The following is a 20,634-nucleotide window of genomic DNA, read 5'->3' on the forward strand; positions in this document are numbered from 1 at the left end:
TGTTGAGGTGCTATCCTAGATATCAGGCCTGCAAAGGTTTTGTCACCAACGACTGTAGGGGTTTTTTTTGCAAATGTTTTCAAATTTTTTTTGCAAAATGCTGTTTAAAATAGTGCATGTTGATATATTGTGCCCTAATATTTCCATATTGCAGTTCTGTTTGTAATGGAAGTGCTCAGAAAGTTAACATAATCTGGAATACAAATGGCTAAAAGAAATATGTAAGGGAAATATTATTTCAAAACAACAGAAAAACAACACTGGTCTAAACATATCCACACATTGTTTGATACAACTGAAATGCTTTTTTCCTTCAGACACAAATTTAAAGTCACTTTGATTTTGAAAAACTATTTTATTAAGGACAAACTGAATCTATTTTTTTGTTTGTTGGGGTTTTTTCTACCTCTGAAAATTATTTTATTAATGCAGCTGGCAGAAGGAAAGTGAAGACTGACACAAGGTTGAAATCCTATATTAAAAAATTCCTAAGTTTAGCAGTTCTGGCTTCCTCAGGAGGGGGCAATAACATTTCAGTAAAGAATGACCTGCAATTAATTATTAACTGTGAGTGAAATGTATTGGTGGCATTTCAGCTCACCCACAGCAGAGGCTGTTTAACCCAACCTCATTAACATCTATGGTTTGCTGTTGTCCCAGACACAATGACTCTTTTAATATATTTTATTCTTTTGCTATTTTCTGGAACGACTTTTAGCCAAGAGAAAACGTAAGTAAAGCAAATACGGAATTTACTGGAAATGTTACTTGGTTTTTGTCCTCTCTGTTGGGTAAATAAATCCAGAATTTAAGTAGAACCAATACAAAGGGCACTTTCCAAATAGGATTTTAATTAGTGTCTTACAATAACCTGATTATCCTGTTTGCTTTAACGCTGTGTATGGAACTGAATTACAAAGGGAAGTAAGAAATCTGAAAGAAATATAGTTATTATTATCCTGTTATCGTTTTATATTGCATGTACAGATATGTCCTTACAGCACCAAAGATCTTCCGAGCCGGGGCCTCTGAGAAAGTTGTAGTTCAAGCTTTTGGTTATGAGGAGGAATTTCCAGTCAATATTGCCCTAAAAAGCTTTCCAGATAAACTCGCTGTGTATTCGTCTGCTCGGATTTCCTTAACTCCAGCCAACAAATTCCAAGATGCTGTAACTTTAACAGTAAGGAATTCAGACTTTTCTTACAGTCTTTTTATTATCACATTTAGTGATAAGTGTTAAAAATGATTATGGTAAGTTTTCAGTTGTTTAAACTGGGGAGGGAAACTTAATGCCCCAATTTTTGGTCTGAAATTAAAATTTGGCTGAATAAAATCAGTGTAAAGGAACGACGCTGAAGTTAAACATAGAATCAAACTATTTTAGAAACATTACCATACTTGCATAACTTTAAAAATAAAGAGAGAGAATCAACTCAAAGTACCAGCCACAGCAGCAGCTTTGTTGTGGCCAGGATTCATCATGTGCTTAGATGGAAATCTGATAATTTGTACTGTTGTAACTCATAACTGGGCTTTGAACTTTGCTGGTTAATTCTGGGCATAAATAAAATGCAATGTTTCAGAATATCTGTAGCTTAATACTGCAGACTATCAGCTATCATGTAAGCAAGAATAGATCTTGTGAGTGTTGATATTTTTATTTAATGATACTCAACCACAGGACTGTAATTGCTTTTCAGTTCCTCTTTTCATCAAAAAATACTGTAGGAAAAAATACATTAAAACTATTTTAATAATCTTCAAAAACCTTTATTTCCTCTCCCCCAGGTTCAACCAACAGATTTACCAAGAACAGATAATTCAGACAAGTATTTGTATTTGGAAGCTGTTTCTCCACATTTCACAAGATTTAAAAAAATTCCCGTTTCCTATGAGAATGGGTTTCTTTTTATTCATACAGACAAACCAATTTATACTCCTGATCAGTCAGGTAAATAATGCTTATTTCTCTTGGCTGGTATTTAATTTTTAAAATCTGCTGACTCTGCCAAGGAATTAAGATTTAAATGTTCTTTAAGCTCTTGGTTGTGTTGCATTGCCATAGACTGATACTTAATTCTTTAATCAGCAGAGTGTTATTTTGAAGTATTTGATCATACTGAAATCACTTCTCCCTGCCCTCCTCACCCTAAATGACTCATTTGTGGCACAAAGAGTGAAAGATTTTCCTGAGAATTTGTTTAAAATATTGGTGAATTTTTTGGTTGTTTTGATTTTGAGATTTATTGCTATAATTCTTACAGTGAAAGTCCGAGTTTACTCTCTGAATGAAGAACTGCGGCCAGCTCAGAGAGAGACTGTCCTGACTTTTGTGGTGAGCTGTAATTGAATTTAATATTATTATTTTTTAGCTCTAATAACAAATAAAGGTAGGTGGGTAGGTAGATGGGAAATCAGTATTGCAATCAATGTTTAATAAAACTCTTGGATGTTTTTGCAGGTAGACAGAAATCTTTTAAAAGATTTAAAATTGACTTTGCAAAGTTGGATAGAGGTTTTCAAGCCCCAGATCTGAAGTTGTTACAGAATACAAAAAAAAAAAATCTTTAATGTCTGGGAAAAGGATTTTTGAGGGAATTTTAGTAATCTATGGGTTTTATACTATTTGTTTCATTTAAGATATAAAAATAATCAGTATCTACTCTGTTTTTAGCCTTTAACAATTGCCTGGTTATTGCAGTATTTTTTTAGCTATTTTAAGCATAGCTTTGACTTGGTGGAACCAAGTTGTCAGAATTTTAGTCTGAGTTTTTTCTACAAATGTTTGTGTTTTTATGCTCTGAAACTCTTAAGAAAAATATGTTATGGCCAGCCTGCCTCTGAAAAATCACAGGAGGAAGATTCTCCTTTTGACAAGAACAATCTGTAACTGCTCATTCTTTCCTCTTATCATTTAAAGGATCCTGAAGGAGTACAAGTGGATATTTTGGAAGAAAATGATTTTACTGGAATAGTTTCTTTTCCTGACTTCAAGATTCCTCCTAATCCTAAGTAGATTTATTTAATGCTTGGGTTTTTGTGAATTATTAACATAATAATGCCTTTTTATAGTGACTGTCATAGAGTGGCTTTGCATAGTGGGCATGACTCGAAACTTGGAGGTTTCTAACATATCACATAGGGTGGAATCCTGATATAAATTGGGACCTTATATTCGCCTTAAAGAACAGTGAGTGGTAGGTTTTTCATGATCAATTAAAAAAGAATATTAATGACAATTAAAGCTTTCTACTGTAGAGATATAAAGAGGGACAAAGACGTGGTGATTTCATATTTCATATGTATGTCATACAAATCACCACCATTTTTCCAGGAACAGCAGCATAAAAAAGAAATATCTCTTCAGTTCTCCTTTTAGTCTTGAGAGGGTGCTGAAGCATTGCTGAGATGGCAGAAGGATGATAGCAGGGGCTTGAGAAACTGGTTTATAACTGATTTTATTTTCACTGATTTTAATTTAAAATAAGTGTCAAATAATTGGTGATGTATCGAAGAGAATCTGCTCAAAGTAGGCATTGAACACGTGCAAAAATTTGGTGCAGAATTTTCTTCTCTAAGAGATTATTACCCTGAAATATTACTAAGCAGTAATAATAATTTTTTCCCTCATCATTAATTTTCTTCTTAAAAACTGCTTGATTATTAACATTTCATAGGTATGGAATTTGGAAGATTAAAGCCAAGTACAAGAAGGATTTTGTGACCTCAGCTGTGGCAAAATTTGAAGTTAAGGAATACGGTAAGATGTGGCCATACTGTGAACCTGCATTTTTAGTATTTTCAGTAACTCAGACCCCTTGAAATGCCAGGATTCTTCAGTGGCTGAGCACCTGTGGCTTCATGGATAAAACACACCCAAGTGACCTTTTTTCTACTCCATTTGCAGCTATGCCAAGCTTTTCCATCGTCATCGAGCCGGAGAGTAACTTCATTAGTTCGGATAAATTTGAGAACTTCAGGATTGTTGTGAAAGCTAGGTAAGGAAATGGGGCTCGGAATTCTGAATATTTTGTGTCTCTTCTTTTACTTGAGGAATGATTCTCATGAGTCCAGAAGTTTCCTCTTTGCCTTCCTCAAGCAGGCCTTTCATCAAAATCCTTTCTGCTCTGTAAGAGATCTAAGTGACCCTTCTTAAAATTCTTCCAAAGTGATTATTTTTCAGCAGAAGTCTTCAAAATACACAGACATTTGTTTTTCATCTCTTGCCTAGGCAATCACTCTTCTTCAACAACAAATGCTTTACAGCAGCCATTAAAGTAATCTCAAAAGCATTTATATTGTTTTATTCTCAGCTATTTTTCCAACAAAAAGCTTCCAAGTGCTGATGTTTTTCTTCGTTTTGGAATAATTGAAGAAAGTGAGAAAAGAATGATGCCTCAGGCAATGCATGTAACAAGGGTAAGAAGCAGCAAGTCAAGTCTGTGTAGAATTTATGTGGATAATTCAGGATTGATCCAATTCCATTGAAGTTTGTCCATTAAATTTGGTGAGAATGGGCCTCAAGTTGTAGTTTGCATCCCCAGCTCCCCAGTGTGGCCTTTTCCTGTGTAATGCTGTCATCAGGGGCAGAGAAATGCACTTGGAAATGAAGCTCAGAGGCAGCATCTGAGACAATGTCATTTCCATCTGGTGTAATTACTCTCTTGGCCTAACTGTGTGATTAAAATTTCTATGAAATAACTTTAATGCTATCTATTACAAAATAAATGAAATCAAATGGAGACAAGCAGATCAAAATGATAATAGTTTATTGTGGGGAGTCTGTTCTCCACTAATTATCCCCTTTCCTCATGGAGTGAAGATCTCTCTGTGCTATCCCTACCTCTTGCTGAGCCTGCACACAAACTTTGCTGTATGTGCAATTGGTTGATTAATTTAAAATAAATTTAGGGAATAAATAATTCTTTTTTAAAACATTTCCATCTTTGCTTTCCTCTGAAAATAGACAATGAACAGAAACCCATTGAATCTGCATGTAGCCTATGTATTATTTCTAAATTATCAACTATAAAGTGATGATCTCAATTTCATTTCCAGATTGAAAATGGAGTTGCTAGGATCAATTTTAACAGTAAGAGAGCAGCAAGTTCTATAGGGTTTGACAGTCTGGAAGCACTGGATGGGTCATATTTATATATTGTGGCATCAGTGTTGGAGTCTACAGGTAAGTTGCTTTTTCTTTGCAATTTTTCTTAACATTTCTGCAAATGTGAACAGAACTAGAAAAGAAAATTATTAGGATAACTTTCCTAACATCAGACTTTCTTTAATATTCAGTTTCTTCTTCCAAAAACTTGTAAGGAAGAACAGCCAATTCTCACTGTAAAAAATGGTTAGGGATTAAACTTGCTTTTGGCTATTTGTCACATGGGGTACCATGTTTTGTTAGGTGGCCTCAGCGGAGAAGTAGAGTTCGCTGGAGTCAGGTTTGCTGTCTCTCCTTACAAGCTGAGTTTGATTGCTACTCCTCTCTTTGTGAAGCCTGGACTTCCCTTCTTCATTAAGGTCAGTTCCCAGGAGCAGGCTGGTTACACATTGCAATTTAAACCCCATAATGCATAAGCTTTGCCATTTTCTCTCTGTATCACTCTATGTCTGAACACTCTTTAATTTCCATTGACTAGTACATTTTGACTCCCTGTTGTAGAAGCAGCTGAGCAGCTCGGAAGCTTCTTCCTGCAAAATGTCACCATTTCTTTGTCCTGATGAACAGGTGCAGGTGAAAGACACCATGGACGACTTTGTGGGAAACATCCCTGTTACTGTCACTGCAAAATCACTTAGTGAGCAAATGGATGAGACTCAGTTGATATCAGAGGGTTCAGAATCTGGGAGAAGAAAAACAAGCATCAGTGATGGAACTGCTTTGTTTGTTGTTAATATCCCATCAAACAGCAAAATGTTGGAGTTTCAAGTGAGTTAAATTGTTCCATTAAATGATTTCTTTGAGGGTGTAATTATTTCTTTGAGGGTAAGGTCTTGATCTGGCTTTTATTAATCCCTCTGAACAACATATTGCAGAGTGATTTTAGTATTGTCTTTGCTTGTTTACTTAGGTATAATTCTGTACTCAGGCTATTCAGACATTTATTATCTTTCCAGGTAAAAACTGCAGATCCACGTCTTTCAGATGAAAACCAAGCAAGTAAAACCTACGAAGCAAAAGCTTATTCATCCCTGAGTCAGAGTTATCTCTATATCAACTGGGCTTCAAACCACAAAACCCTAGAAGTGGGGGATGTAATAAATATTAATGTATATCCACAGAGTCACTACATTGATAAAATACATCACTACAGCTATTTGGTAAGTAACAGATGTTTCTGCATAAAATATTGAATTGCAATTTAATATATATGGTCATGGATGAAAAACCTCAACAATCAAGAACTATCCTCAGCACAGAGTATGTGCAGCTCAGACAGCTGCTTCCTTTCAGATACAGTCTGTCAGCTTTTTAGGAAAAAAATAACAGTCTCATGTTTAAATTATTATTTTTAAATTCTCGTCTGACATTGACTGCGATTCAGGACAAGTAGTGTTGGTCTCATGAGCTATTTCAGAAGGTGAAATGTAGATGAAGGAAAAGAAGTGCAGAGGCAGCATTTCTTTTTAGTGGAAGATATAAATTCAAATAATTATTACATGTGAGAAATAGACTGAATATAAAATTTGACTTTTTTATTCTCCATCATTTTTTTTTAACCACAGATCACATCAAAAGGGAAGATAGTAAGCTTTGGAACTCAGGAGAGAATTAAGGATTTGGAATATGAGCATCTAACTTTTCAGATAACCCAAGAAATGGTTCCTTCAGCACGTCTTATTGTTTACTACATTGTCATGGGAGAAGAAGCTGCAGAGTTAGTGGCTGATTCAGTTTGGCTGAATGTGGAACAGAAATGTGGGAATAGCCTTGATGTGAGTAGCAAAATAGGCACTGATATTTGTGGGCTTGCATTCATTTTATGGTCAGATTTTATCTTGCATTTACACAAGCTCTTTCACACTTAACTTGTTGAAGTGTCTGCTTCACCTGGATTGATTTTGGAACAATGTGCTTTCAAAATTACCAGTATTTGTTTTCAATTTATAGATTAAGCTGCAGTCAAGCAAAGAGACACTGAAGCCAGCAGAGGTTGTATCACTCACCATGAAAACCCAGTCCAGCTCCTTTGTTGCTTTGTCAGCTATGGACAAGGCAATATACGGAGTCACAGGAAGAAGGAGGAGAGCAATGGAAAAGGTGAGCTGGCAGCCATAAAAGGAAATCAAGTTGCTCTTTGTTTCATGTTCACATTCAGTAACTGATACGTGTCACGCACTCAGTCAGCCTGAAAATGGGCAGAAGAGAATTCAAGGAAGAATGAAAGTTGTTGTTTTAAATCTACAGTTCAAAATTATTAAAAGAATTCGTTTACAGTCTTTTGAATTCCAGTAGAAGTAAATTGTGGTTTTAAAGGCAGATCTGAACTCTCTCATTAGAACCCCACTGACTTGGCCAAAACCAGGTTGCAGTGTTGGAGAGCTCCTTGCTCAAGGAGCCATGGAGACCATGATCTCCTTCTTTGTTTTTGCCATAACCTTTCCAGGCTGTGTTCTGAAGGCATTCTGGTAGCATGGCATGTGTGTTTCTCCTCAGATAATGCTGCAGCTGGAGAAGAGTGACCTTGGCTGTGGGGCTGGGGGAGGACAGAACAACATCGCCGTGTTCCGAATGGCCGGGCTCACCTTTCTGACCAATGCAAACGCTGATGACTCAGAGGAAGCAGGTACATTCCTGTGGTCCAGGCATGGAATTGTGGGCTTCCTGAAATATTCTGTTGTCATTCTCAGTTATTATGTTGGAACTCAAGGGAATGCATATACTAATGATTTTTGAGGGAGGCAAGCATCTTGTGAATTAGCTACTGTCATCAAAATGAAAATACTTATATGTCATTAAAACAGCAAACAGAAAAAGTTTCACACATTTGGAATGTGATTTTATGGAATTATTTTTAAGAAGGCTATGCTTTTACAAGAGAAGTTCACATCATTTGTACTTTTTTTTTTTTGGACAGCTGAACCTTGCAATGAAGTGTTAAGAACCAAACGGTCTGACTTCAGGAACAAGATACGCGAAGAAGGTGTTAAAAATATTTTTAAGTATATCATTATGAAAACAAATCACATCCATTAGAAATCAAGTATCTGAGTGTTTGCTTACTAATTTTAATGTATTTGAGAGAGAGAGACTGACAAATATGGACAATGACTTCAGAGAGGACCCCATTTATAAAGCCTTTCCGGATTTAAGTTCACGTTGAAAATACAATGCAAAGTTTAAGCAATGTTTAAGATTTGAGCAACCTGGGCTTGTGGAAGATTTCCTGCCCATGGCAGGGGGTGGAATGAGATGATCTTTAAACTCCCAACTCAAATCTGTGATTCTTTGGTGTTTTCTTTTTCTGAAGAGGCATAACTGAAAATTCACAGTATTATCCCATGACAATCTTTCCCAATCACCCCATGCCAGACCAAGCCTGTCAGAAAAGCCTTTGACTGATCAATTTTAAAATGTAATACAGCTCATCTTACCTAATTTATATTTTAAATTCAGATTAGTAATTATTAAGTATGTGTCACTAACTTTTCAAAAATAACAACTTCATCCTCAAAACTGTGTCTTCACTGAAATCCTGCGAACAAATAATTTGGAAATAAAAACTTCATCTCAAGGAAGTGAATTATTTTTATTCCAGTATCTAAATACCGAGATCCAGAAATCCGGCAGTGCTGCATGGCTGGAGTAAAGGCATATCCAGTCTCTGAGACCTGCAGGGACAGAGCTCAGAGAATTCAGAGAAACCAACGATGCATTGCTGCATTCAAAAACTGCTGTGAATTTGCCAACAGGCTGCGGCTGGAAGAGCCAAATAAGCTCCTAATATTGGCCAGAATGCGTGAGTATGAGAGCTCTGGGTGTCCTGCTCCAGCAGAACAGGGGGAAAGAGGTGATGGAATCTATTAACCCCTCCCTGGTACCTGTCAGGGTTAGTCCAGACAGAATTTTACCAGTCTCCCAAGACTTTGATTGCATATCCCTGAAGAGGGGTAGGAGAGCAGTTCTTTATTCTGTTCAGCTTTCTATTCTGTTCACCCACATTTAGAACAACCAGAACAGCAATTAGAGAGTATTAGGAGTAAACTTGAATGCTAAATTTGAATCCTTTGCCCAGGCCCAAGACAGCCAGTGGGTAACACCTCAGGAAAGATCAGTGGGAGTGTCAAATTCTTTCCTTTGTCTCCCTATAATTGCTTGTTAACAAGGTGATCTGTCAGGATATTGGACAGGTATTCACATGTGTAAATGGATGAGGTGGAATTAACACAGATTTTTGACTGAGGGAATTCAGATACCTTTTTTCTTGTATCAGAGGTTTTCTTACTTGCATTATTTATGTTCTTCAGATTTTGAGGCTCTCTTGGAACTGGATAAGGCACAAGTTCGTAGCTACTTCCCTGAAAGCTGGTTATGGGAAGTCCACCAAGTTTCTTCAAGGTACTGCCTTTCTCAAATCAGCTTTATAGAAAGGAAATGCTAAAACTGAGGTAAACTGGGTAACCTTAGTTGAAATGTGAGCTGCAATGCAGTCTTATCCAAACAAACTATTCCTGCCACGTTCCCCTCCATGCTCCATATGTTGTGTGGTGCCCAGATTGTTGAGCCACTTTTCCTTTCACTTTGGACCGTACTAAATACCAGCTTCTGGGAAATCAGCTAAAACCAGGTTTATTCAAACGAAAATCCAGAATTCCTGTTTTCTGGCTATGGTCTCAGAGCTTCCCTGAGTCTCTCTTAGAATGTTGCTGGTGATGAGCTGTTCTTTTAACAGGTGATGATTGGTAATGGATAACTATAACAACACTTTTAACACAGGTCCAAGACTCTGTCTGTCACCTTGCCTGATTCACTGACCACCTGGGAAGTACAAGGTGTTGGTATTTCAGATAAAGGTAGGTACTGCAACCCTATTAGCTTGGAGCTAAAGAATCAGGAAGCTTTGTAGACCCTCTCATTCAGTTTGACATTCATGTTCTAAAATGTTCACTTTCTGGTTCATAGACAGGAAAAGAAAACAAGAATGTGTATTTTAGGGAAAGTAAATGACTTCATGTCATGTTGTGAGTGTCAGTGGCTGGGAAAACAAAACCTGTCTTGTGTGTGACAGTGGCTGATAGTAAATGAGTAAGAAGAAGAAAAAATATTGAGTAACTCTTCCCTGGAAAACTTCACATTGTCCTGCTACCTGTAGCTCAGGGATTTGAGATTTTCCAACAGATTTGGTAATCCAAGCAGAGAACTTCTTTGGGAAGAAGAAACCCAAAGAACCTGATATGTCAGCAGGGGTGTGAGGAATGGGAGAGAGCAGCTTGCATCAGGAAGTAAAAGCTGGGGCACTTTTAAAAAGCTTGGATTGTTCAAAGTGCACACTGAAAAATGATAAATCATCACTAAAGTATGTCAAGACCTTCTCAAACTTGTTTATCAGAAGGGTGGATAAGACACTCTGCTTTTATGTTTTTAATTCTCTTAGGTATTTGTGCTGCTGCACCTTTGGAAATCCAGGTTATGAAGGATATCTTCCTGAGCATTTATGTTCCTTATTCCGTGGTACGAGGGGAGCAAATTGAGTTAAAAGGATCCGTTTATAACCATCAAGCCTCTGCAATTAAGGTAATTTGTGTTAATGAGTTCTGTGAAAGGATTATAATAATAATAAATTAAAAAAGCATTTTTCCTGTGAATATCTAGTATAAACAGATCCTTGGATCAGATTTCTCCAGTCCTTAAGCCAGTGTTACGTATTGCAAACAGAGAAGTAGCATTACAGTAACAGAATGCTCATTACAGGATTTCAGTGGCTTTGATTTCTCTGGTGTCATACCTGCCATGGAAATGAAACATTAAAAACTTTCCACGTTTCAGTTCTGTGTTAAAATAGCAGCTGGAAATGGAATCTGTACTTTTGGAGATTCTGCAAGTGCTGGATCGGGGATGCAGAGCTGTAAATTAAAGAATCTGGACGGTGGTTCTTCCTCAGCAATTACGTTCCGGATACTCCCACTGGAATTGGGTCTTCACACTGTCAATTTTACATTGCTGACCCCCAGGAACAGTGAAATTGTAGTTAAAACTTTACGTGTCATGGTAAGAACAAAAAATCGGAATGTTTTTAGCTTTTTTTAAATTTTCAAATCGGGTTCAATTGAGTCAATATGGAAATTTTGCTCTGTTTTAATATTATCACACAATGTCCTTGAATTCATTGAGGTGTGTGCGGTGGAAAATGATTGACTGAGCATTTGAGCACTCTCATTTTTAAACCTTGATTATAAGACCTGTCAGAAAGATTACATGCATAAAAAGATAGATTAGAACTTTGTAAGCAAGGAGAATACTTTATTCTGAATTGATTGGTTTGGATTTTCACTGAAACACAATTTTTGGTAATTTTTTCCTTTCCTAAGGTTTTATTTAAATCTTTTGTTAAATTTTCTCAAGAACTGTATGAGCTAGAACACTAACTGAAATTCATGTGGGACAGCTGTACAACAGTTAAGTCAAACTCAACTACAGAAAAAGAAGGCAAAAATACTGTGGGTTTAACCTGTTGTTTCATCCTATTTGATTAAGCAAAAATGTTTCCATTTTCTACCTCTTGCCTCATAATGATTCCAGCCAGAAGGCATTAAGAAAGAACTTCATGCAGGTTTCACTTTGGATCCACAGGGTGTTTATGGTAAGAGAACTGATGATGTGTCTTTGTGTTATTTTTTCATGTTCTTGATTCTTGATAATCAAGTTTTTCATAATATGAAAAAATTGGAATTTCTCCTTCCTGAGATATTGTAAATATATCATTTCCCAAGGATTTCCTGCCCTTGGCTTAAGGAAACTTGGATTAATTTCTTAAGAGAATCTTTATCTTTTAGTGTGATATGATTGTAAGCTTTTCTCAGCAGGTGCTTTATTAATGAGAATAGAATATGTTGTCATTTAACCAAAGAAACCACAAAGTTCAGGTCTAGATCACATTTTTTTTGGTAACAAAAGAAAGATAAAGAGTTTGCACCTGTTCCTTTTCAAAGATTGATGTTGTTTGCATGTGCATTTGGGAATATTTCTAGTTTTCAAATTTTGGTTGCTGAATTCTCAATTGTAACCTTCAATCTGGCAATTACAGCTGAATCATCCGTTGATTTAGACTGTGCAGTGTGATACATGTACATATGTATACATCTTCAATTACAGGTTCAATCAAGAGACGACAAGAATTTCGATACAAAGTCCCACTAGATCTGGTCCCTAAAACACAAATTGACAGAAGTGTCAGTGTAAAAGGTAAATTGAAACTTTCAGTGCACTGCATATGTACTTTCTATATATATGTGTGTGTGTCCTTTTCCTCTTATTTTGTATTAAATTAATCTAATTTCTTCCTAGGTTCTTTTTCTTTTGAGAGAAGGCTTTGCAGGTGCCCTTTTTGTGTAGAAATTTAAGCACTTCATAAAGAATGGCTGCTCATAAGTGTCAGTCAGATTCTGCCCTTGGATTTGCTTCCACGATCTGTTGTTTAAATCAGTTTTGGGGTTTTTCCTTCCACAGGACATCTTATGGGTGAAGTGATTGCCACGATCCTGAGTCCCAGTGGCCTGCAGATGCTGACCAGCCTGCCCAAGGGCAGTGCAGAGGCTGAGCTCATGAGCATTGCCCCAGTATTTTACGTGTTCCGCTACCTGGAAGAGTCGGATAACTGGCATTTACTGGGCCCTGAGACCTTGAGGTCAAGAACTCAGATGAGGAGGAAGATGAGAGAAGGTAGAAAAATCTGCTGCTGCTCTTGCTTCAGGGTTGTAGAGGTCCATAACCTTTGCTGAGTGAGAGGGGTGATACATCTGAGGGAGCAAACATAATTCTCAGAACTTTCTTTGCGCCTGATGTATCCCTTAGGAATTGTGAGCATCTTGTCATTCAGGAATGCTGACTACTCCTACAGCATGTGGAAGAATGGGCAAGCTAGCACATGGTGAGTTAAAAGGGGTTTGGGGTTGGAAAAAGGCTTATCTCACTCCTTTGCTTTCATAATTTTAGTAACCACCAGACAAGAACATGAGGGTAGATTTAATCTCTGCTTGGTACTCTTAATATTATCTTTTGATTCCTTGCTTTCACTTGCCAAATCTTTTCTTAGTGTCCATAATTCACGCCATGACAACCAAGATGGGTTTGGGATGTAATGAGTTCATACCCTAAAACACGGGAGTTGATCCTGGTTTAAAATGATTTCAGTAATTACTGCCCATTTGTTAAGCTAAGTTTGAAATTAGTCCTGTTTATTCCTTTGAACTGTGGGAGTGTGTAGGATACAGAATCCTAAACAGTGCAAATTTGTGTCTGCCCTCTGCAGTGTGGGAGTACCTGCCAATCTAAACAAACAGGATCTGTTTGCTTTCCTTGGCAGGTTGACAGCTTTTGCTTTAAGGGTTCTTGGACAAGTTAATCAATACATTGATCTCGATCAAAAGTCTATTTGTGATTCCCTTCTGTGGCTGATTGATAACTGTCAGATGCCAGATGGGTCATTCAATGAATTTTCAAACTACCAACCAGTGAAACTACAGGTATGAAACCCAAACTTTTTCTGTGCTCAGACAGTAAAAGCTGAAGGCACCAGGAGATAAAGTGTTTTAGCAGTGCAAGATATTTTAGGCTGGATTTCATCAAAACACCCATTTAAGACAACTTTTCTCTTTAGTCTAAATTCATTTAAGGCACAGCACAATCTTGCAAACCTTTCTGGTTTCCCACATAAAGTAGCTGCTTGCCATTTCTTAATATTTAGAAAAAGAATATTTAGGTTCATTTTACAATCTAATAGTCCTGCCTTGTGAATAACTTCATATATTTTGGTTTCTTTTTTACAAAGAAGCTGTTGCCTTCCAAAGAGTCAATGTATTTTCAGGTTTAATTAAACTGATGGTTTTTACAGGAATTTCTATTTGCTTCCACACCTAAACAGTGAAAATTCTATTTATTTAAATGAACTTTAATTTCTGTTTAATTATTTTTATTATTTGGTTTTTGTAGGGTACATTACCTCGAGAAGCTAAAGAAAAATCTTTGTATCTCACAGCATTTTGCATTATTGGAATCGACAAGTCAATTAAAATATGTCCTACTCAGGTAAACATTATTTTTATTTCTGCCAGTGGACATGTCCTGGGCTTCTAGTTTCTTCCCTTTTCTTTGACATTTGTTTAAATAAATCAAGAGGTTGTTTTCAGTTTCACAGTTTCATTTGCTTTGTTAGTCTTTGTCTTTCAGAGTTAGCAAAAGAACAAGGAACTTCTGGATTTATTATAAGATATTGTGGAAGACATTATATATCTATACAGCCTTGAGAGAGAGGATGTGTTTCTCTAAGGGTCAGTCTGATGGGTGTAAGCTGTAACCTGTCCCTCTTTTCAGAAAATCCACGATGCCAAGAGCAGAGCAGGGGATTTTTTGGTGCAGAATGTGCAGCTGGCCCAGAGCCCCTTCACCATGGCCATCACCTCGTATGCCCTGGCCCTGGTGGACCTCAACGACAACTCGGCACGGGCGGCGTTCTCTGCCCTGAAGAAGGAGGCCTTTGTCATAGGTACTGTTCAGTTCTCACTCTTCCTGACCAGCACTGTCCCCATCAGCTGCTCTGCATCACATCTGTGCTCACCACTTTATAAACATCAGCTTTTTAGCATAGGAGAAGTTGATTTCTGTCCCCTGTTAGGTGCAGAGTGAATTCCTCCCCATCTCCTGGCCCTGAGTGGGCCATACCTGACTTTATGTAGCAGAGCTGCTGCTGTGCTTCCATCTGAACCCTTTTCTCCCCCTGCAGGTGACCCTCCCATCTATAGGTTTTGGAAAGATGCTTTCAAAACACAAGACCAGCCAGCCCCCAGCTCTGTCACTGCACAAATGGTTGAAACCACAGCCTATGCCTTGCTCACTACTTTGCTAAGAGGGGATGGAAACTATGCCAAGCCCATCATCAAATGGCTCTCTGAAGAACAGAGATATGGGGGAGGATTTTATTCCACACAGGTGGGCTCTTAGATATTCTGTCCTCATTCTGCAAGTACCAAAATCTGAAACATTTTTTCCCATCCCTGGAAATTCAAGGCCAGATAGGATGAAGCTGAGCAACCTGGTCTAGTGGAAAGTGTCCCTGCCCACAGCAGGGTTGGAATGAGAGGGGCTTTAAGGTCCCTTCCAACCCAAACAGTTCTATGATTCTGTGAGATGAACATTTTAAGAGGATAATATAATTAAATGACCACACTGCCAGCATCAGAGTGCTGTGTATGGGATTAGTATCAAGTGACTCCATTGCCATGATATTCTTGGTCTCTGGGAAATCTCTTCATTATCATAAACTGAAATTTTATAAATAGAATCTCTGAAGTTAATTCTTTGTAATTGATTTCTGACAGGACACTATTAATGCCCTTGAGGCCTTGACTGAATATTCCCTTCTTGTCAAACGGCTGAATTTGGACATGGATGTTAAAGTATCCTACAAAAACGGAGGATCCCTAAACTTATTTAAACTGACAGAAAACAATTTTGTGGGAAGAACTGTGACAGTGAGTAAATAACATTGCTTCTAAAAAGGGAAACCAGAATCCTTAGCATCCTGGTAAATACTTATTTGAGCTTTGAAATAGCTACTAAAGTAGCTATTTTTTGTTATAACAAAGAGGTAATAATTTGATATGAAAAATGTTTAAGGTCTTTGTTTATCTGCTGTATTTAATATATTTGAATGTTCACTTAAATTTAATATTTCTGCAGAATCTGTTATGTTTTTGAAATGTAAGCAAGACAAGCAGATCAGCTGACCTGAATTGTTGCTAATTGTTGCTAAGATTTATTATGAATGTGTGACTTCTTGTTTCTCCCCAATCCTTTAGGCACCTTTGCAAGATGACCTATATGTGAGCACTGGCAGCAGCACTGGCATAGCTACAGTAAATGTAAGTATGCAACCAGGGTTTTTTTAATGGAATTTCTCTTTTCTTAATATGGTGTGGTTTTGCTCAAGAACTCCCCATTTCTTTCTGTGCTGATAATTTATTTCCTCTGCTTTGCTGTTTTTTTTATATTACCAATAAACCAGGCTTGTTTGTGTTCTTCACAGTGTGAGTTTTTACAGTTTTATCCCAGTTTTGAGGATTGTTTGATGCTGCTGCTGTTTTGTCTGATTTATTTGTACGTGTGCAGGTGAGGACAGTGTATAACATCCTTGGTACTTCTGAAGAGTCCTGTAACTTTGAACTGAAGATTGTTCCAAAGAGAGATGATGGTAAAGGGTTAATATAATTTTAAACGTTACTATTCAGGTCAGTGCAAGGGAAGGAGGGAAAAAAAATCCCATTTCTTATGAGTGTTTTTTATTAAGAAAAAAAGAAATTCTGCCACTTTCTAAATGCAAAACTGGAAAAGAAATTGCTAAAAGCTTTTTTAGCCCTGTTTGAAACTATTGCCTTTTTGTGAATAGAATTAATATCTAATTTATTTCTGTTAGGTGCATTTTTAGTCATTTATGGAAAAGTTTTTACAATTGGTGGAGTGAGAAGAAAGAAATATGATGTGGAGTGGGATGGTGACAGTTAATTCTACAAAGTACTGAACATTCTGGTGCAGTTACTGCAGGGTATAGAACCACATTCTGAACTTTTGCCATGAAATGGTTTTAATAATATAAACACACAATAAACTACATTAAACTTTTAAGGTGTTGTTTCACCTGAGTTACCGAAGAAGTAAGTGCTCTTTGCTTGTGGCTAGACAATGAGTTCCTGTAAAATAACCATCAAGACAATTTAAAGAATTACCTTCCAATTATGCAAATGCTTTGTGAGAATTCTGGATTGCTGCTTTTGAAGAGTTATAAAATTCCTTCTTTGGCTCTACTTGATACAAACAGGTCGCATAAGACAAGATGGGGAACCCCTGGGGCACCTGGAGGCTTGTGCGAAGTAAGTGCAGCTGAGGGTTTGTTTATTAATAATTCCACCAGCTCTCCTGATCTTTTCTTTCTGTTTCTTCACTGTTATGTACATGTGTAAACAGAATTAGAGCCAAAGGGCATGATCTCTGTGGGAAGGAGCCTTCAAGTTATATTTGGGTTCTCCTGGAACATAAGCATTAAAGGCCTCTTCATGCATGATATTGGCATAAATCTGAATTGATTCATCTGGGCTATTTTGCTTCATTATGAGTTTACTGTGGCCTCATTGTTGACAGAATTTTCCTTAGGTTTTTCTGGGATCACATTCAAATATGTCTCTTTTGTTTCAGTTATAATTAACTGGCTTTAATCTATTTCAGGTACAGGCCCAGTGCGAGTGAGCCCCGGTCGGGGTCTGCTCATGCTGTGATGGACATAGGGCTGGTCAGTGGAGTGGAAGCCAATCCAGAGGATTTATCTACTGCAAGTATTGAAGAATGGTTTTTCTCTTACTGGCTTTATATAACAGAGCTGTAGTATTTACTGTTCTTCATCTTTTTCTGTGCCCTGCAGCTTGCAAGTGGAGTTGATCAGTTGATAGCAGATTATGAGATAAAAGATGGGCATGTTCTCCTGCAGATAGACTCTGTATGTTACCCCTTTCCTAACTGTAAGCACTGCTTTTACTCTTTGGAATAATTTTGCTTCCTCTAGAGCTCCTTAATTCATGTGTCCTTCAAACAGGTGCCAGCTCATAAGTTCCTGTGTGTTGGCTTCCGGATCAGTGAGCTTTTCCGGGTTGGAATGCTGAATCCTGCCACCTTCACTGTGTATGAATATCATGCACCAGGTATGTGTTCCAGGTACTCACATCCCTGTTTGCCTTTTAGCTCTTTATTCCTCCTGAAGGACTGCATTTTTCCTTCTGTAATGGCTTTTTAATCCATCTTATTTGAAGCTCAGGTGACTTTTTACTTACCAAGTTTCAGTGTTGACATCTTGGACTTTGATTTTCTACATGTATTTGTTGTTTCTTTCTGGATCTCCTAGATAAAAGATGCACTATACTTTATAACCCCTATGGAAATGAAAAACTTGTGAGATTGTGTGAAGGAGATGAATGCAAATGCATGGAAGGTAAGCTTTATTTGAAGATGTTTTTTCATTTTACTTGGTGGGAAAATGCAGTGTAGTGCTTTGAACAAAACCACACTAAACATAAGGAAAAAATCCTCATAAGAACACAACTGTTTCCTCTCCACATTTTGTATTTAAAAAAATAAATTAGAAAACCCCAAGTGTGCAGTGTGATCATGGAAGTCTGACTTGATTAACTCAGGTGTTTGAGGGTGTTATTTTGTGTTTCAAATATTCAGTGTTCCAGCATGCAATCCCATACTTACAGTGTTGCTCAGTTAGTGATCCCAAACAGGTAGAGATCCATGTTTTCTCTGGGGACATGTGCTGACATTCTCTTACCTCTGCCTTTCCCTTTCTCCTCGTAGCTGAGTGTGGTAAAGTCCAGGAGAGACTCGACCGGTCGATAAGTGCTGAGAGCAGGAGAGAGGCTGCCTGCCAGAGGGACATTGCATACGGTAATGGGGGGCTCCACTGCCTGCTTCCCCTGCTCTGAAATGTTTGTTTGCTCTGTTTGCTGCTGCTGCAAAGCATCTTGCTCAAATTAGAGCTGTAGTGATTAGAAATTCAGTGTGGTTGCCAGTGGCATAGAGTAAGGAAGGTGACAAACTGGAGCAGAGAAAGGTGAGCTCTACCCACAGCTTCCCTCAGATTAAGCGTGGGTAGAACTTGCCAGTGTTTTCTGCCCCTATAACCATCATATTCCCAGAAATCAGTGTTGTAAAGGGACACAATATTCTCCTTCTGAGCGTCTGTAAGATATTCAGGATGTGTTGGAGGAACAAGGAATAACCGGATTCTGGTTTGTGTCATTGTGCAGTTTATAAAGTGAACATCTTATCTCGCAGTGAAGAAGGGTTTTTTGTGAAGTATTCTGCAACTCTGCTGGATCTCTATAAAAGGGGTGAGTGTCCTGTTCCATTTTTCTGCCCCTGGGAGAAAGGATGTCGTAATGTTCTTGGGTTCTCACTGTGGCACAAGTGGATGCTCATAGGTCCTGTGGAACTGAAGCTGATATTCACTCCTTTTTCCTCTGAGTTTAAGCATCCAATATATCCTTAAAATTACTATAATATAAAATTATTTAATGTCCACAAGGCTTATTTGCCATTCAGATTTAATTGCAAAGTCTTTCACAAGAGACATGTTCTGTATCATTGAATTTTCCTGTTACAGAATGTGGCAAAGAGATCCCTTGGCTGTGGAGTGCTGTAGAACATTTTAGTGTTTTCTATCTAATACATGAGTTACTGGAAATTCTTTTTGTGAAATTGTCCATTCTTGATTCTTTTTTTCTTTTTTTTTTTTTTTTTACTTCAGGGCAGGCTTTTGCTCAAAAAAATAATGAAATAACCTTTGTTAAAAAGAAGACCTGCACAGATGTTGACTTGAGCCCAGGAGAGCAGTATTTGATCATGGGAAAAGAAGCCTTAAAGATAAGCATTGGTTACAGTTTCAAGTAAGTCATTTACCACCAAGATATGATGAGATGTAATCTTGAAGTGAAGTGCTTGTATGCAATAATTCTTGTGTGGTACAGAACTGATTTAATTTTGAAAGTACTCAAGCAACCCTCGCACAATGTGTTATCAGATGTGTCACCTAAAGCTGGATCATGAACACAAAGCAAGCACTTCCATATTGTAATTTTTTCTCTCTTTGACATTTTCCTTCCCAAATCTTAGCAGCAAGTGATCATTTTCTGTTGTCTTCTTAGATTCCAGTACCCTTTGGACTCCAGCACTTGGATTGAGTGGTGGCCTTCAAATGCAGCCTGTACATCCTGTCGGGAGTTTCTGAACACAATGGATGATTTTGCTGAAGATCTCCTCATCAGTGGCTGTTGATTCACTTGGACAGTTTTTAAATTAAAAATCCAGACCAAATCTCATTGAAAAGAAGATAAATCCTCACCTATTTATTAATTCTTTTTGAACTGAACACTCATTAATAGTTATCTTGAAAAATTATCTTTGCATGTATTTTATAGCAGTGTTATTACAAGAGAGTAATGTTCAAATATGGTTTTTAAGCTTGGATGAGAGAATAACACAGAATGGTGCAAAGACATTTGAAGTTAAAAGAAGTGGATTGATTGTAAAAACAAACATGAAAAGTCCTGTCTTGTCACTCAATCCCATGTCTTATCTGAACATAAATATATGCAGCCACTTTGTAAGCTCTCTGTGAAACAAACTTTATCCCTTAGGTTTTCCTTTTGTACTCTTTTTTTGAATTCCTGCATTTCAATTCCTGACAGTAACTGATGCTGGTTTTATGCTCTGCTTTCTTGTTTAAAAAAAAAAAAACAAACAAAATTCTTCAATCATATGTGTGCCTTTCATTATTTGTGTTTTAAGACACAGTCAACTGAATCAACATCTCCTGTAACTTAGGTGGATTAAAACAAATGTTACTTTGCATTTGATGACTGAAT

At 37.4% G+C, this 20,634-nt stretch overlaps 1 protein-coding gene across 1 annotated transcript; it reads left to right on the forward strand.

Moving 5' to 3' along the window:
- Positions 1 to 591: 591 nt before the first annotated feature.
- On the forward strand, positions 592 to 20,523 carry C5 (complement C5). Its single transcript, XM_032130892.1, has 41 exons — positions 592 to 730; positions 988 to 1,180; positions 1,789 to 1,951; positions 2,265 to 2,335; positions 2,921 to 3,012; positions 3,678 to 3,760; positions 3,908 to 3,998; positions 4,314 to 4,419; positions 5,059 to 5,185; positions 5,411 to 5,526; positions 5,735 to 5,935; positions 6,124 to 6,327; positions 6,733 to 6,942; positions 7,118 to 7,267; positions 7,664 to 7,793; positions 8,085 to 8,150; positions 8,766 to 8,966; positions 9,475 to 9,565; positions 9,944 to 10,020; positions 10,602 to 10,741; positions 10,994 to 11,215; positions 11,747 to 11,807; positions 12,320 to 12,409; positions 12,674 to 12,886; positions 13,019 to 13,094; positions 13,530 to 13,689; positions 14,156 to 14,251; positions 14,537 to 14,708; positions 14,946 to 15,151; positions 15,541 to 15,693; positions 16,021 to 16,083; positions 16,331 to 16,412; positions 17,037 to 17,088; positions 17,441 to 17,543; positions 17,634 to 17,708; positions 17,805 to 17,910; positions 18,111 to 18,197; positions 18,566 to 18,655; positions 19,018 to 19,101; positions 19,518 to 19,656; positions 19,915 to 20,523. The coding sequence occupies exons 1-41, from the start codon at positions 666 to 668 to the stop codon at positions 20,042 to 20,044; spliced, it is 5,037 nt and encodes a 1,678-aa protein (XP_031986783.1). The 5' UTR covers positions 592 to 665; the 3' UTR covers positions 20,045 to 20,523.
- The last annotated feature ends 111 nt before the right edge of the window (positions 20,524 to 20,634 follow it).

Source organism: Corvus moneduloides, chromosome 21 (genome assembly GCF_009650955.1).
Source record: "Corvus moneduloides isolate bCorMon1 chromosome 21, bCorMon1.pri, whole genome shotgun sequence".
NCBI classification, from domain to species: Eukaryota; Metazoa; Chordata; class Aves; order Passeriformes; family Corvidae; genus Corvus; species Corvus moneduloides.

What these genes read in the sequence shown, in the direction of transcription:
- C5 (XM_032130892.1), top strand. Translation starts at nt 666, where the DNA reads ATGACTCTTTTAATATATTTTATTCTTTTGCTATTTTCTGGAACGACT. An exon ending in GAACAAGATACGCGAAGAAG is followed by an intron (nt 8,151 to 8,765) that starts GTGTTAAAAATA and finishes TTTTTATTCCAG; the next exon opens with TATCTAAATACCGAGATCCA. An exon ending in GCTGGATCTCTATAAAAGGG is followed by an intron (nt 19,102 to 19,517) that starts GTGAGTGTCCTG and finishes TTTTTACTTCAG; the next exon opens with GGCAGGCTTTTGCTCAAAAA.